Here is a 15,532-nt window from a genome sequence, read left to right as displayed (position 1 = left end):
GGGGTTTTTGGGATAAATTTGGGTTTTTTTGGGGTCTCTCCTGCCATGGTGTCCGTTTGGCGATTTTTGGGTAATTCTGGGCTAATTTTGGGATCATTTTGGGGATAATTTTGGGGTAATTTTGGGTTTTTTTTGGGGTCTCTCCTATCGGGGATGTCAGTTTGTGTTTTTTGGGGATAATTTTGGGGTAATTTTGGGGTTTTTTTTGGGGTCTCTCCTATCGGGGATGTCAGTTTGTGTTTTTTGGGGATAATTTTGGGGTAATTTTGGGGTTTTTCGGGGTCTCTCCTGCCAGGGGCGTGGGCTGCATCTTCTCGGAGATGGTGACGGGGCGGCCGCTGTTCCCCGGGGCCACCGTGGAGGAGCAGCTGCACTTCATCTTCCGCCTGCTGGGTGGGGATTTGGGGCAAATCCGGGGGGGTTTGGGAAAACTGGGGGGGTTTGGGGGAAATCTGGGGGGATTTGGGAAAAATTCTGGGGGGATTTGGGAGAAATTTGGGGGGTTTTGAGGGAAATTCAGGGGGATTTGGAGGGGATTTTGGGGAAAAATCTTGTGGGTTGGCGGAAATTCAGGAGGATTGGGGAAAATCTGGGGGATTTGGGGGAAATCTGGGGGGATTTGGGGGAAATCTGGGGGGATTTGGGGGAAATTGGGAGGGATTTGGGAAAATTCGGGGGTTTTGGGGGAAATTCGGGGGGATTTGGGAAAATTCAGGGGGAATTTGGGAGAAATTTGGGGGGGGGGTTGGGAGAAATCTGGGAGGATTTGGGAAAACTGGGGGGGATTTGGGAAAATTGGGGGGATTTGAGGAAATTCAGGGGGTTTTGGGAAAATTGGGGGGATTTGGGGGAAATTCAGGGGGATTTGAGAAAATTTGGGGGGGGGTTGGGAGAAATGCGGGTGGAAATTGGGTAAATCTGGGTGTTTTTGGGGCAATTCCAGGAGGATTTGGGCAAATCTGGGCGGTTGTGGGACAATTCCAGGAGGATTTGGGCAAATCTGGGCGGTTTTGGGGCAATTCCAGGAGGATTTGGGCAAATCTGGGCGGTTTTGGGGCAATTCCAGGAGGATTCGGGCAAATCTGGGCGGTTTTGGGGCAAATCCAGGAGGATTTGGGCAAATCTGGGCGGTTTTGGGGCAATTCCAGGAGGATTCGGGCAAATCTGGGCGGTTTTGGGGCAATTCCAGGAGGATTTGGGCAAATCTGGGCGGTTTTGGGGCCGTCTCGGGGCGCTGGCCCCTGATCCCCCCCCCGTGTCCCCCCCAGGGACCCCGACGGAGGAGACGTGGCCGGGCATCGGTGCCAACGCCGAGTTCCGGGCGCACAAGTACCCGCTGTACCCGCCCGAGGGGCTGCGGCAGCACGCGCCGCGGTGAGCGCCGGCACCTGGGCTGGCACCTGGGCTGGCACCTGTCCCCGTGGGCTGGCACCTGGGGTGGCACCTGTCCTGTTGGGTGGCACCTGGGGTGGCACCTGTCCTGTTGGGCTGGCACCTGTCCCCGTGGGGTGGCACCTGTGCCCATGGGAGTGGCACCTGTCCCCGTGGGCTGGCACCTGTCCCCGTGGGGTGGCACCTGTGCCCATGGGAGTGGCACCTGTCCCCCTGGGCTGGCACCTGTCCCCGTGGGGTGGCACCTGTGCCCATGGGAGTGGCACCTGTCCCATAGATTGGCACATGGGGGTGACACCTGTCCTTTGGGGTGGCACCTGTGCCCATGGGAGTGGCACATGGGGGTGGCACCTGTCCCATAGAATGGCACCTGTGCCATAGTGGTGGCGCCTGTCCTGTGGGGTGTCCTGTGGGGTGGCACCTGTCCCCGTGGGGTGGCACGTGTCCCATAGAATGGCACCTGTGCCATAGTGGTGGCGCCTGTCCTGTGGGGTGGCACCTGTGCCATAGAATGGCACCTGTCCCATAGATTGGCACATGGGGGTGACACCTGTCCTTTGGGGTGGCACCTGTGCCCATGGAAGTGGCACGTGGGGGTGGCACCTGTCCCATAGAATGGCACCTGACCCATGAGGGTGGCACCTGCCTTTTCAGGGTGACACCTGTGCTGTGGGGTGGCACGTGGGGTGGCACCTGTCCTTTGAAGTGGCACCTGTCCCATAGTGGTGGCACTGTCCCCTGAGGGTGCCACTGTTTCCTGTGGGTGGCACCTGTGCCCAGGTGGCTCCTGAGTCCCTTTGTCCCCCCAGGTTGGACCAGGACGGCGCTGACCTCCTGGGGCAGCTGCTGCAGGTGAGCTGGGCGTGGCCTCTGCCGACCCCGCCCCTTTGCCCACGCCCCAAGTGACCACGCCCCACCCAATTGGGCGTGGCCTCCCCACATCCCTCCCACACCGAGGTGGTGGGGGTGGGGCCACGCCCCTTTGCTGGATAGGGGTGGGGGTTGGCGTAGCCACGCCCGTTTGTGGGCGTGTCCCACGGGTGGGCGTGGCCTGACGGGGGCGGGGCAGTTCGAGGGGCGGCGGCGGCTGCCGGCGGCGGAGGCCATGGGACACGCCTTCTTCAGCTGCCTGGGGCCGCGCGTCAGCGCCCTGCCCGACAGTGAGTGGGCGGGGCTTCGGGGGCGGGGCTTCGCCTGGGTGGGGCACTGGGGGTGGGGCTTTGCGTGGGTGCGGCATTGGGGTGGTGGCGCCAGTGGGGAAGGGTTTGGGGTGGGGCATTGGGATGGGTGGGGCACTGGGGGCGGGGCTTCACATGGGTGTGGCACTGGGGGCGGGGCTTCACATGGGTGTGGCACTGGGGGCGGGGCTTCACGGGTGGGGCACTGGGGCGGGGCTTGACATGGGTGGGGCTCTGGGGGTGGGGCTTCATATGGGTGTGGCATTGGGGCGGGGATTCTGTGTAGCACAGTGGGCGGGGCTTCTGTGGGTGTGGCAATTGGGCGGGGTTTAATGTGGGTGTGGCACTGGGGGAGGCGCTTGCATGGGTGTGGCAATTGGGCGGGGCTTGACACCTTTAATGGCGTTTTGGGGGTGGGGCATTGATAGGGTGGGGCTCTGAGGGGCGGGGCTTAGAGTGGGGCGTGGCTTGTCTGGGCAGGGCTCTTCCATGGGTGGAGCTGTGCTGTGGGCGGGGCTGAACAGGCGGGGCTGAATCAAAGGTGGGTGTGGCTATGCAAATCAGGGGTGTGGTTTTATGGGGTGACCACACCCCTGATTTGGGGTGGCCCCTCCCCCCAGCCACGTCCATCTTCGCGCTGAAGGAGATCCAGCTGCAGAAGGAGCCGGGGCTGCGCTCGGCGCCCCTGCCCCCCACAGGTGGGACCCCAAAACCCCCAACCCCAAAAACCCTGAACCCCAAAAACCCCAAAAACCCAAATCCTGAACCCCAAAAACCCTGAACCCCAAAAACCCCAAAAACCCAAATCCTGAACCCCAAAAACCCTGAACCCCAAAAACCTCCTGAATCCAAAAATCACTGAACCCCAAAAACCCAAATCCTGAACCCCCAAAACCCCGAACCCCAAAATCCCCCATAACCCCTAAAACCCCTGAACCTAAAATCCCCTGAACCTAAAATCCTGAACCCTAAAAACTCCTGAACTCCAAAAACCCAAATCCTGAACCCCCAAACCCCTGAACACCAAAAACCCTGAACACCAAAACCCAAATCCTGAACCCCAAAATTCCTGAACCCCAAAAATCCAAATCCTGAACCCCAAAATCCCCCTGAACCCCCAAAACCCCGGAACCCAAAAACCCAAATCCTGAACCCCAAAAATCCCTGAACTCCAAAATCCCTTGAACCCAAATCCTGAACCCCCTGAACCCCAAAAATCCCCTAAACCCACACCCTGCCCCCCACAGGTGGAATGCCAAAAACTCAGCCCCTGAACCCTAAAACCCCTGAACCCAAATCCTGAACCCCAAAATCCCCCAGACCCCAAACCCTGAACCCCAAAAACCCAAATCCTGAATCCCAAAAAAGCCCTTAAACCCCAAAAACTTCCTTAATCCACACCCTGAACCCCAAAACACTCCTGAACCCCCACCCTGCACCCCCTAAAGCCACACCCCGCCCCTCACAGGGTGCACGGCAATTTTGGGGGGATTTTGGGTTTTTTTGGGGGGGATTTTGTTTTTTTTTTTTTCTGGATAGTTTTGGGGATTTTTTTGAGGTGATTTTGGGGTTTTTGGGGTTTTTTTTTACATGATTTGGGGGGGTTTTTTGGGTGGTTTTTGGGTTTTTTTTGGCATGATTTTGGGTTTCTTTAAGGCGGTTTTGGGTTTTTTTCTGGGTGATTTTGGGTTTTTTGTGGGGTTTCCTGACCTCTTTTTTCCCTGCAGGTTCTTCCGCCTTCCGGGTGCTCGACACCGAGTTCTGATGTTGAGCAGGTGAGGCCCCCCAAAATCTGGGATCAGCTCCCCAAAATCCGGGATCAGCCCCCAAAATCTGGGATCAGCTCCCCAAAATCCGGGATCAGCTCCCCAAAATCCGGGATCAGCCCCCAAAATCCGGGATCAGCCCCCAAAATCCGGGATCAGCTCCCCAAAATCAGGGATCAGCCCCCAAAATCTGGGATCAGCTCCCCAAAATCCGGGATCAGCCCCCAAAATCTGGGATCAGCTCCCCAGAATCTGGGATCAGCTCCCCAAAATCAGGGATCAGCCCCCAAAATCTGGGATCAGCTCCCCAAAATCCGGGATCAGCCCCCAAAATCTGGGATCAGCTCCCCAAAATCCGGGATCAAACCCCAAAATCCGGGATCAGCTCCCCAAAATCCGGGATCAGCCCCCAAAATCCGGGATCAAACCCCAAAATCCGGGATCAGCTCCCCAAAATCTGGGATCAGCTCCCCAAAATCTGGGATCAGCTCCCCAAAATCCGGGATCAGCCCCCAAAATCTGGGATCAGCTCCCCAGAATCTGGGATCAGCTCCCCAAAATCTGGGATCAGCTCCCCAAAATCCGGGATCAGCCCCGAAAATCTGGGATGAGCTCCCCAAAATCTGGGATGAGCTCCCCAAAATCCGGGATCAGCCCCGAAAATCTGGGATGAGCTCCCAAAATCAGGGATCAAACCCCAAAATCTGGGATCAGCCCTCAAAATCTGGGATCAGCTCCCCAAAATCTGGGATCAGCTCCCCAAAATCTGGGATCAGCCCTCAAAATCTGGGATCAGCTCCCCAAAATCTGGGATCAGCCCCCAAATCAGGGATCAGCCCCCAAAATCTGGGATCAGCTCCCCAAAATCTGGGATCAGCTCCCCAAAATCTGGGATCAGCCCCCAAAATCCGGGATCAAACCCCAAAATCCGGGATCAAACCCCAAAATCCGGGATCAATCAGCTCCCCAAAATCCAGGATCAGCCCCCCAGAATTGGGGATGGGGGGAGGGGGGGCAGCACCTTTGGGAATGATCCCCAAAATCCCCCAAAAATTCCCCCAAAAATGAGCCCACGCCCCGAAAACCCCGCAAATAAAACGCCAAAATTTCGGGAGAACCCCCTGGAATTGGGATCCCCCAAAACCGGAGCAGACCCCGCCTGAAATTCGGGGTTCGGACGCCCCCAAAATTTACGGGAGGGACCCCAAAAGAGGGAGGGATAAATTTGGGGGGGGGGTTTCATCTTTTTGGGGTCCCCTTTTAACTCCTTCCTCTCCCCACAGCCCCCGGACTGCTGCTGCGCCCCCAGGACCCCCCAAACCCGGGGCTGGGGTCACCCCAAAAATCCTCCAAACCTTTGGGGATGCCCCAAAACTCCGAGGGGGGGGGGGGGGGCTTGGACCGGGGGCCCCCCCCCCCCCCAAAAAATCCCCCTCCCCCCCGAGGAACTGCTGCTGGATTTTGGGGGGTTTCACGTGGGACCCCCATTGTGGGGGGGGTCGGGGGGGGGGGGTTTTGGGGTCCCCCCCCCCCGTTTTTTGGGGTCCCCCCCCATTTTTTGGGGGTTTCTTCCCCCCCCCAGTTTACGTCGAGTTTTATTTTTGCAAGGCAATATTCTAAAGCAGAGTCTATATGGGCCCCTCCCCCCGGGGCGGGGCCTGAGGGGGTGGAGCCTGAGGGGGAGGGGCCAAAAAAAGGGGCGGGGCATTGAGGGAGTGGGGGAGGGGAGCTTACTCCTGCTTTACTCCGGGGTTACTCGAGGCTGCGGCGTCTCCTGGGAGGTTGGGCCTGGTTCACTCCAGGGTTACTCCATTGTTACTCAGACTCTACTCCAAGGCTGGTCACACGTCACTCCATTGTTACTCCATTGTTACTCAGACTTTACACCAAGGCTGGTCTCACGTCACTCCATTGTTACTCCAGGGTTCCTCAGACTTTACACCAAGGCTGGTCACACGTCACTCCATTGTTACTCCAGGGTTCCTCAGACTTTACTCCAAGGCTGGTCACACGTCACTCCATTGTTACTCCAGGGTTCCTCAGACTTTACTCCAAGGCAGCTCAGGCCCAGCTCTGTGGCCACACCTGCCCTACTCCAGCCTTACTCCGCCACTACTCGGCCTCTTCTCGCTCGCGGCCGTCGTTCCTCTGCTCCTGCTCTCGGTTACTCCCGAGTTACTCCGGGTTCTTACTCGGAGCCTTCTCAGCTCTTACGTCGAGGTTGCTCAGGACTCGATTCCTACCCAGACTTTACTCCGGAGTTACTCACGGTCAGGGCAGGCTCTTTACTCGGCTCTTACTCCGCAGTTCCTCAGAATTTACTCTGAGTTTCCTCTGAGTTTTCTCAGCCTTTGAGGTACTCGGGACTTGCAGGCAGGACTTACTCCAGACTTACTCCAGGCTTAGGCGGCTCCTTACTCCACCCTTGCTCAGCTCTGCCTTTTGGGTTGTTTTCCCGTTACTCGCTCCTTACTCACACCTTGCTCCGGGTGCTTTGATCCTCTTTGCCTTTGCTCGGCGCTTACTCCGCCCTTACTCAGCGCTTCCGCGCTCGCTCAGCCCCTGCCCGGAGCTTCCTCGGCCTTTCCCTGGAGGTCGCTCACTCCTTGCCCAGAGGTTGCTCAGCCTTTACTCAGAGGTTACTCAGCCCCGGGCTCTCCTCCGACGTTCCACAGCTTTCGGCCTGCCCCGCCTTACTCACAGGTTGCTCAGGCCTTACTCACAGGTTGCTCACGCTCACCCCGTGGTGGCCTTACCACGCTCAACGCTTACTCCGAGGTTACTCCGGCCTTCTCGGGCCCCACCCCCCGTGGGCGGGGGCTCCGCCGCCTTCGCTACTCCACCTTTACTCAGCCGATACAAAGCCCCTCCCCCGCTTACTCCGAGGTTGCTCAGTCTTTCCTCATGCGTTACTCGGCCTCCGCTCCCCGTGCTGCTCCAGGCCTTTCCTCCCAGGATGCTCCGAGGATACTCCACGGATACTCACCCTTTACGCTCAGCCCGGGCTCCGCAGCTCTTACTCCGAGGTTACTCAGCGCTCACTCCAGCCCAGGATCTCGGCGTTACTCGAGGCTTGCCACGCTGGCGTTACTCAGACGTTACTCGGGCCCTACTCCAGGGTCACAGCTGGGAGGGGAGTCATCCTTACTCAGGAGTTACTCACCCCTTACTCCGAGCTCATTGCGGTACTCCGAAGTTACTCACGATTTACTCCGAGACCACTCGGCCCCACGCCGGGGCAGACGCTCCTCCAGAGTTACTCACACTCTACTCCAGGCTGGCGTTTCACTCCGGGATTACTCACGTTTTACTCCAGGCTGGCGTTTCACTCCGGAGTTACTCATGTTTTACTCCAGGATGACATTTCACTCCGGGATTACTCACGTTTTACTCCAGGCTGGCGTTTCACTCCAGAGTTACTCATGTTTTACTCCAGGATGACATTTCACTCCGGAGTTACTCACGTTTTACTCCAGGCTGGCGTTTCACTCCGGAGTTACTCACGTTTTACTCCAGGATGACATTTCACTCCGGAGTTACTCACGTTTTACTCCGAGGTGGAGTTTCACTCTGCGGTCACTCACAGTTTACTCTGGGGTTACTCACGCCCACAATGGACACCTCTCCCCTCACCGGCTACTCCGGGGTCGCTCCCGCGTTACTCCGGGGTTACTCCGGGGTTACTCCGGGGCCGTGTTTTACTCCGGGGCCACGCCCACCTTACTCTGCTTTTACTCCGAGGCTCCGCCCCCTGCCCCGCCTCACTCAGGACCGCCCCTCCCCCGCCCGTGGGGGCGGGGCTTCGCTCAGCGGGGGGCGGGGTCGCTGAGGCCCCGCCCCCTCCCTGGAGGGGCACAGAGCCGGGGGAGGGGTTGGGTAAGCCCCACCCCTGTGACGTCACAAGGGGAGGGCAATGGGCGGGGCCGCGGCGTTTCGGCTGTAACGGGACCGGACCATTAAAGGCTCCCCCGGGGGAGCGGCGAGAACGAGTGAGAGCCCAGAGAAACCGGGACCCCAAAACAGCCCCGGGACCCCAAAACGGGACCGGGACCCCGAAACGGGACCGGGACCCCAAAACGGGACCGGGACCCCGAAACGGGACCGGGACCCCCCGCGCGCGTTCCCGCCCTTCCATGCGCTCCCTCCCCCCGCCCCAATGGTTTCTTCCACGCGCGCAAGGGGCGGGGCCCGAGCGGGCAGCCAATGGCGTGGCGGCGTGGGCGGTCACGTGGGGGGCGGAGCTGGTTAAAAGCGGCGGGGCGGGGCGGGCTCGGCCTCAGTCCGGGCCCGTCCGGCGCCGCTCGGGTGAGACTCGGCCGCTCCTATCGCGACTCTTCCCGCCGCTCCCCCTCCTTCTGTCGCGATAATCGCGGCTTTCGCTGCTGCCGGGGCGCTCCTTTCCCCTCCCCCCGCTCCCTTTCCTCTCCTTTTCCCGCCTCGGCGCCCTGAGGCCCGCGCGGGGTTCGCGCATGCGCGCGCGGGCGGCGGGAGCGGCGCTTCCGGGGGCGCCCACGTGGCCGGGCTGGGGGGGGGAGGGGAGGGAACCACGTGGGGCTGGTCGTGACGTCACGGGCGCTGCGTGACGTCAGCAGGGGAGGACGCGTGCGGCTGGTGGCGTCACGGGGGGGGGGTTCTCCAAGATCGGGGGTCTCTGGGGGTGTGACGTCACTGAAGGCCGGGGGGGGGTTGGTGATGTCATTGGGGTGGTGTGACGTCACCGGGGCCCGCGTGGGGGGCGGTGATGTCATAGAGGGTGGGGAGGTGATGCTACGTCATCAGGCACGCGGCGGGGTGAGGGTTGTGACGTCACGGGGGGGGGTTTCCTTGCTGGGGTTGTGACGTCACGGCCGCTCCGTGGCCAGGTCATTACATCACCGCAGGGGCAGGGCCCCGCCCTATGACGTCACGGCCAGCCCCGCCCCCCCACGCATGGCGGCGGAGGAGGGGAAGTTGTTCGTGGGGGGCCTCAACTACGACACGGACGAGCAGGGCCTGGAGCAGCACTTCAGCTCCTTCGGGCCCATCTCCGAGGGTGAGCCAGAAACAGCCCGAAAACAGCCCAAAAACAGCCAAAAACAGCCCAAAACCACACCAGAAACACACCAGAAACACACCAAAAACACACCAGAAACACGCCAGAAACACACCAGAAACACACCAGAAACAGCCCAGAAACAGCCCAAAACCACACCAGAAACACACCAAAAACACACCAGAAACACGCCAGAAACACACCAAAAACAGCCCAAAACCACACCAGAAACACGCCAGAAACAGCCCAAAAACACACCAGAAACACACCAGAAACAGCCCAGAAACAGCCCAAAACCACACCAGAAACACGCCAGAAACAGCCAAAAAACACGCCAGAAACACACCAAAAACACACCAGAAACATGCCAGAAACAGCCCAAAAACACGCCAGAAACACACCAAAAACACACCACAAACACGCCAGAAACACGCCAAAAACACGCCAGAAACACACCAGAAACAGCCAAAAAACATGCCAGAAACCGCCAAAAAACACACCAAAAACAGCCAAAAAACACGCCAGAAACAGCCCAAAAACACACCAAAGACACGCCAGAAACACGCCAGAAACATGCCAGAAACAGCCCAAAAACACACCAAGAACCACACCAAAAACACACCAGAAACACGCCAGAAACACACCAAAAACACGCCAGAAACACACCAAAAACACGCCAGAAACAGCGCAAAACCACACCAGAAACACGCCAGAAACAGCCCAAAAATACACCAAAACCAGCCTGAAAATGTCCCTAAAATATCCTAGAAATGTTCTAAAGTAACCGAAAATACCCCGAAATATTGTAAAGTATCCCAAAATATCCTAAAATATTCCTAAATCTCCCTAAAACACCCTGAACTATCCCAAAAATATCCTGAAATCTCCTAAAATCCCCAAAATAATCCCGAAATATCCTAAAATGTCCCAAGATATGCTAAAATATCCAAAAAAATCCCAAAAGTTCACTGAAATATCCCAAAAATTCCCAAAATATCCCCAAACACCCCCTGGAGTAGCACTTTTGGGGTCCCTTTGGGATTTTTGGGGATTTTTTTTGGGGATGTTTTGGGATTTCTTTTGAGGTTTTTTTTAAATTTTTTGGGGCTGTTTTTGGGGTGGTTTTCGGGCTGTTCTGGGGTTTTTTTGGGATATTTTGGGGCTCTTTTGGGCTGTTTCGGGCTGGTTTTGGGGTTGGCTTGGGATATTTTGGGGATATTTTGTGGCTGGTTTTGGGATATTTTGGGCTGTTTTGGGTTTGTTTTGGGGCTGTTTTTGGGTTGTTCTGGGGCTGTTTTGGGGCTGTTTTTAGGATATTTTTGGGGCTGGTTTTGGGTTGTTCTGGGGTTGGTTTTGGGGTTGGTTTTGGGCTGTTTTTGGGATATTTTGGGGATATTTTGGGGCTGGTTTTGGGTTGTTTTGGGGCTGTTTTGGGGCTGTTTTTAGGAGATTTTTGGGGCTGGTTTTGGGTTGTTTTGGGGTTGGTTTTGGGCTGGTTTTGGGATATTTTGGGGATATTTTGGGGCTGGTTTTGGGTTGTTCTGGGGTTGGTTTTGGGGTTGGTTTTGGGATATTTCGGGGATATTTTGGGGCTGTTTTTGGGTTGTTCTGGGGCTGTTTTGGGGCTGTTTTTAGGATATTTTTGGGGCTGGTTTTGGGTTGTTCTGGGGTTGGTTTTGGGGTTGGTTTTGGGCTGGTTTTGGGATATTTTGGGGATATTTTGGGGCTGGTTTTGGGTTGTTCTGGGGTTGGTTTTGGGGTTGGTTTTGGGATATTTTGGGGATATTTTGGGGCTGGTTTTGGGTTGTTTTGGGGCTGTTTTGGGGCTGTTTTTAGGAGATTTTTGGGGCTGGTTTTGGGTTGTTTTGGGGTTGGTTTTGGGCTGGTTTTGGGATATTTTGGGGATATTTTGGGGCTGGTTTTGGGCTGTTCTGGGGCTGTTTGGGGCCGTTCTGGCCCCGCCTGAGCCCGTCCCGCCCGCAGTGGTGGTGGTGAAGGACAGGGAGACCCAGCGCTCGCGCGGCTTCGGCTTCGTCACCTTCAGCAACCCTGAGCACGCCAGCGACGCCATGCAGGCCATGAACGGCGAGGTGGGCACAGCTGGCACACCTGGGCACACCTGGGGACAGCTGGGCACACCTGGGTGGGCATCTGGGGGCACCTGGGGGGCACCTGGGCACACCTGGGGGCTCCTGGGTACAGTTGGCACACCTGGGGGTTGTTTGGGCACACCTGGGGCACACCTAGGGGAAAGCTGGGGCACAGCTGGGCACACCTGGGAGAGCACCTTAGGGACACCAGGGCACAACTGGGGGACAGCTGGGAACATCTAGGGGGCACCTTGGGGACATCTCTGGGCACCTGGGGACACCTGGGGGGTGTTAGGGGACACTTGGGGGACACCTGGACACAACTGAGGGTTGTTTGGGCACAGCTGGGGGCACCTGGGGAGGGGTTTTGGGACACCTGGACACACCTGGGCACAGCTGGCACACCTGAGGGGGTTTGGGGACACCTGGGACACATCTGGGGACACCTGGGTATACCTGGGCACACCTGAGGGGGTTTGGGGACACCTGGGACACATCTGGGGACACCTGGGTATACCTGGGCACACCTGAGGGGGTTTGGGGACACCTGGGGGGGACATTTGGGGTCCCTGGGGGGGGGGGGGGGGGGCAGAACTGGGGACCCAAAGCAGCTCTGGGGCACTGGGAGGGGGCTGGGGGATCCTGGGAGGGAACCAGGAGACCCCAGAGTGTCCCCAAGTGTCCCCAAAGTGTCCCCAGTGTCTGCATTGTCCGCATTGTCCTCAATGTCCTTAATCCCCCCAATGTCCCCGATGTCCCCAATGTCCCTTTCGTGTCCCCTTGATGTCCTCAATGTCCCTGTTGCCCCTTAATGTCCCCGCTGTCCCCTTGATGTGCCCGTTGTCCCCACTGTCCTCAAGGTCCCAATCTTTACAGTGTTCTGCTGATGTCCCCAATATCCCCAACGTCCCCTTGATGTCCCCGACTGTCCTCAATGTCCCCGATGTCCCCAACGTCCATAATCCCCTCAATATCCCCACTGTCCCCAGTCCCCCAATGTCCCTGCTGTCCCCAATGTCCTGTTGATGTCCCCAAATGCCTCTGAATGTCTCTCAATGTCCCAAAGTGTCCCCATTGACCCTGATGTCCCCAATCCCCCCAATGTCCCCACTGTCCCCAATATGCCCTCGATGTCCCCAATGTCCCCACTGTCCCCAATGTCCCCAATCCCCCCAATGTCCCCACTGTCCCCAATGTCCCCTCGATGTCCCCAATGTCCCCACTGTCCCCAATGTCCCCTTGGTGTCCCTGCTGTCCCCAATGTCCCCAATGTCCTGTTGATGTCCCCAAATGTCCCCGCTGTCCCCAACGTGGCGCTGTGCCCCGCAGTGCCTGGACGGGCGGCAGATCCGCGTCGACCACGCCGGGAAATCGCCCCGGGGGGCCCGGGGGGGCTTCGGGGGCGGCCGCGGCCGGGCCAGGGGCTACGGCCGGGGTGAGCGGCCGGGGCTGGGGTCTTTGGGGGCTGGGGGTTTGGGGTTTGGGGTATTTGGGGTTTGGGGGTGTGGGGTTGGGTTCTTTGGGGTTTGGGATCTTTGGAGTTTGAGGTCTTTGGGGTTTTGGGGTGTGGGGTTGGAGTCTTTGAGGTTTGGGGTTTGGGTTTGGGGTCTTTGGAGTTTGGGGTCTTTGGGGGTTTGGGGTCTTTGGGGTTTGGGTTTGGGGTCTTAGAGGTTTTGGGGTTTGGGGGTTTGGGGTTTTGTGGTGTGGGTCTTTGGGGTTTGGGGTCTTTGGGATTTGGGGTCTTTGGGGTGTGGGGTTTGGGGTCTTTTGGGTTGGGGTTTGGGGTTTGGGGTTTGGGTTTGGGGTTTGGGTGTCTGGGGTTTGGGGTTGAGCTTTGGGGTTTAGGGTTTGGGGGCTCTGGGGTTTGGGATCTTTGGAGGATTGGGATGGGGATTTTGGGGTCGTTGGAGACTTTAAGGAGGGGGTTTCAGGGCTCTTTCAGGGGATTTTGGGGTCCTTGGGGGTTTGGGGAGGGGGTTCAGGTGGTCTTTTGGGGCTTTATGGTGCTGGGAGGATTTGGGGGGTCCGAGGGGGATTTTGGGGGACATTTGGGGATCGTAGAGGGAGAAGAAACTTCCAAAATTTCGGGGAGGTTTTGGATTTCGGGCTGGGGGTGGCTCTGAACTCCCGGGTGGGATTTAGGGTGGGGGGCAAAGAGATTTTGGGATTTGGGGGGGGGGGGGGGTCCAGGAGGGGCTTTAAAGGGTTTTTTTTCCTGAAACCCCCCCCCCAAATTTGGGGTTCCCTGCAGGAGGAGGCGACCGAGGCTACGGCGGCCGCTACGACGGGCGCAGCGCGGGCGGCTACGGGGGGGGCCGGGACTACGGCGGCCGGTGAGGGGGAGAGGGGCTGGGGGGGGTCTGGGGGGGATTTGGGGGGTCTGGGGGGGATTTGGGGGTGCTGGGGGGGATTTCGGGGGGTGCTGGGGGTACTGGAAAGGGGTTTGGGGGGGGGCTGGGGGGGCATTTAAGGAGTTTGGGGGGATTTAGGGTGGCTGGGGGGTGTTGGGGAGAGGTTCAGAGGAGTTTTGGGGGGGTTTTCTGGGGGGCTGGGGAAGGGTCTGAGGGGGATTTGGGGGGTCTGGGGGGGGATTTGGGGGATCCCAGGGGTGCTGGGGGGGATTTGGGGGGGATGTTTGGCTGAAGCCCCTCCCCCACCCCAGGCAGGGGGGCTACGGCGAGCGCTTCCCCTCGGCCTCGTACCGGGACAACTACGACAACTGAGGTAGGGACCCCAAAACCGGGGGCACCCCAAAACTGGGGCACCCCAAAACCGGGGCACCCCGAAACCGGGGCACCCCAAAAGCGGGGCACCCCAAAATCGGGGCACCCCAAAACCGGGGCACCCCAAAACCGGGGCGACCCTGAAATCGGGGGGAACCCGGAGCCTGGGGCACCCCCAAACCAGGGGGGACCTCGAAATCGAAGGGACCCTGAAACTGACCTGGGGCACCCCAAAATCAGGGGCACCCCGAAAGCAGGGGGAACCCCAGAAGTGACCTGACACCCTAAAATGTTCATGGGCACCCCAAAAATGATCAAGGTCACCCGAAAGTGATAAGGGGCACCCCAGAAATGATCAGGGAACCTCAAAACCGGCTGGGGTTACCCCAAAACTGTCCAGGATCACCCCAAGGACACCCCCACAATCCCTCAAAAATCCCCCAGTTTTGGGGAATTTTGGGTCTCCCTGATAATTTTGGGGACCCCGCTTGGATTTTAAAGGGTTTGGGGGTTCTCAGCTCCCCAAAACTCCCGTTTTGGAGAGACCTCAACGATTCTGGGGTGGTTTTGGGGTTCTCTGGGAATTCTCCATTTTGGGGTGATCTTTGACTCCCCTCCCAATTATTTTGGGGGGTCCCGACCCTCCCAGAGCCCCTTTGGGGGGGTTCCAGGACGCTCCCAAATGAATTGGGGGGGGGTTGGAGGGGGTTATTTTTGGGTTCCCCCATTTTAGGGGGTATTTGGGGGGTCCCGGAATCACCCGACCCCCATTGTTTGGGGTGGGGGGAGGGGTCTCCCAGCGCCCCTCCCCCACTGATCTCCTTCTCGTCCCCAGCTCGGAGCCTCGTGCTGGATTTTGGGGGGGCCCCTCCCCCCCCCCGGGCCGCGGATGGACGCCGAGGGGGGGTTGGGGTGCGGTGGGGGGAGGGGAAAGGGGGGGGGGGGACACCCCGAATTTGTAGCCCCAGGTGTGACATTAAAGGACAGAGCCCCCCCCCCGGGGGTCCCCGGCTGGATTTGGGGGGGGGGGGTCCTGGGGGGGGGGGGAAAAATGGGGAGATTTTGGGGTGGGGGTTGGGGTCACCAGGGGTGAGGACAGGGGGACACGGAGAGGGGGACAGGGATGGGGACAGGAATGGGGACAGGGGGACAGGAATGGGGACATGGGATGGGGGACAAGGGTGGGGACAGGGACAGGGGGACACAGGGGACGGAGAGGTGGGGGTTGGGGACCTGGGACAAGGACTGGGACAGGGGGACAGGAATGGGGATGGGGAAAGTGGGGACAAGGGACATGGGGACAAGGACATAGGAACGGGAGTGGGGACAGGGGGACATGGGTGGGGGGATG

At 58.8% G+C, this 15,532-nt stretch overlaps 3 protein-coding genes across 4 annotated transcripts in view; 2 read left to right on the top strand and 1 right to left on the bottom strand.

The window, feature by feature from the left end:
• SYN1 (synapsin I) overlaps positions 1–97 on the bottom strand; it is a 3,307-nt gene extending 3,210 nt beyond the window's left edge. Inside the window, exon 1 of the mRNA XM_053967982.1 lies at positions 45–97. Coding sequence (XP_053823957.1) covers positions 45–97 — 53 coding nt within the window. The remainder of the gene's footprint in view (positions 1–44) is intronic.
• Positions 98–300: 203 nt separating this feature from the next.
• Positions 301–8,326, top strand: LOC128801886 (cyclin-dependent kinase 16-like). Its single transcript, XM_053968030.1, has 7 exons — positions 301–393; positions 1,269–1,374; positions 2,202–2,244; positions 2,462–2,552; positions 3,191–3,268; positions 4,298–4,345; positions 5,620–8,326. The coding sequence occupies exons 1-6, from the start codon at positions 321–323 to the stop codon at positions 4,333–4,335; spliced, it is 429 nt and encodes a 142-aa protein (XP_053824005.1). The 5' UTR covers positions 301–320; the 3' UTR covers positions 4,336–4,345; positions 5,620–8,326.
• On the top strand, positions 8,238–15,178 carry LOC128801884 (RNA-binding protein 3-like). Of its 2 annotated transcripts, none has more exons than XM_053968028.1 (7): positions 8,238–8,325; positions 9,199–9,368; positions 11,352–11,458; positions 12,788–12,893; positions 13,710–13,791; positions 14,121–14,182; positions 15,017–15,178. In XM_053968028.1, the coding sequence occupies exons 2-6, from the start codon at positions 9,266–9,268 to the stop codon at positions 14,179–14,181; spliced, it is 459 nt and encodes a 152-aa protein (XP_053824003.1). In that variant the 5' UTR covers positions 8,238–8,325; positions 9,199–9,265; the 3' UTR covers position 14,182; positions 15,017–15,178. The 2 variants fall into 2 exon arrangements, with proteins under 2 accessions (XP_053824003.1, XP_053824002.1); XM_053968027.1 differs by lacking the exon at positions 8,238–8,325 and adding an exon at positions 8,560–8,641.
• The last annotated feature ends 354 nt before the right edge of the window (positions 15,179–15,532 follow it).

Source organism: Vidua chalybeata, chromosome 32 (assembly GCF_026979565.1).
Source record: "Vidua chalybeata isolate OUT-0048 chromosome 32, bVidCha1 merged haplotype, whole genome shotgun sequence".
NCBI lineage: Eukaryota > Metazoa > Chordata > Aves > Passeriformes > Viduidae > Vidua > Vidua chalybeata.
The sequence above is the reverse complement of the archived record's forward strand: the minus strand, read 5'-3'. Positions and strand labels throughout refer to the sequence as shown.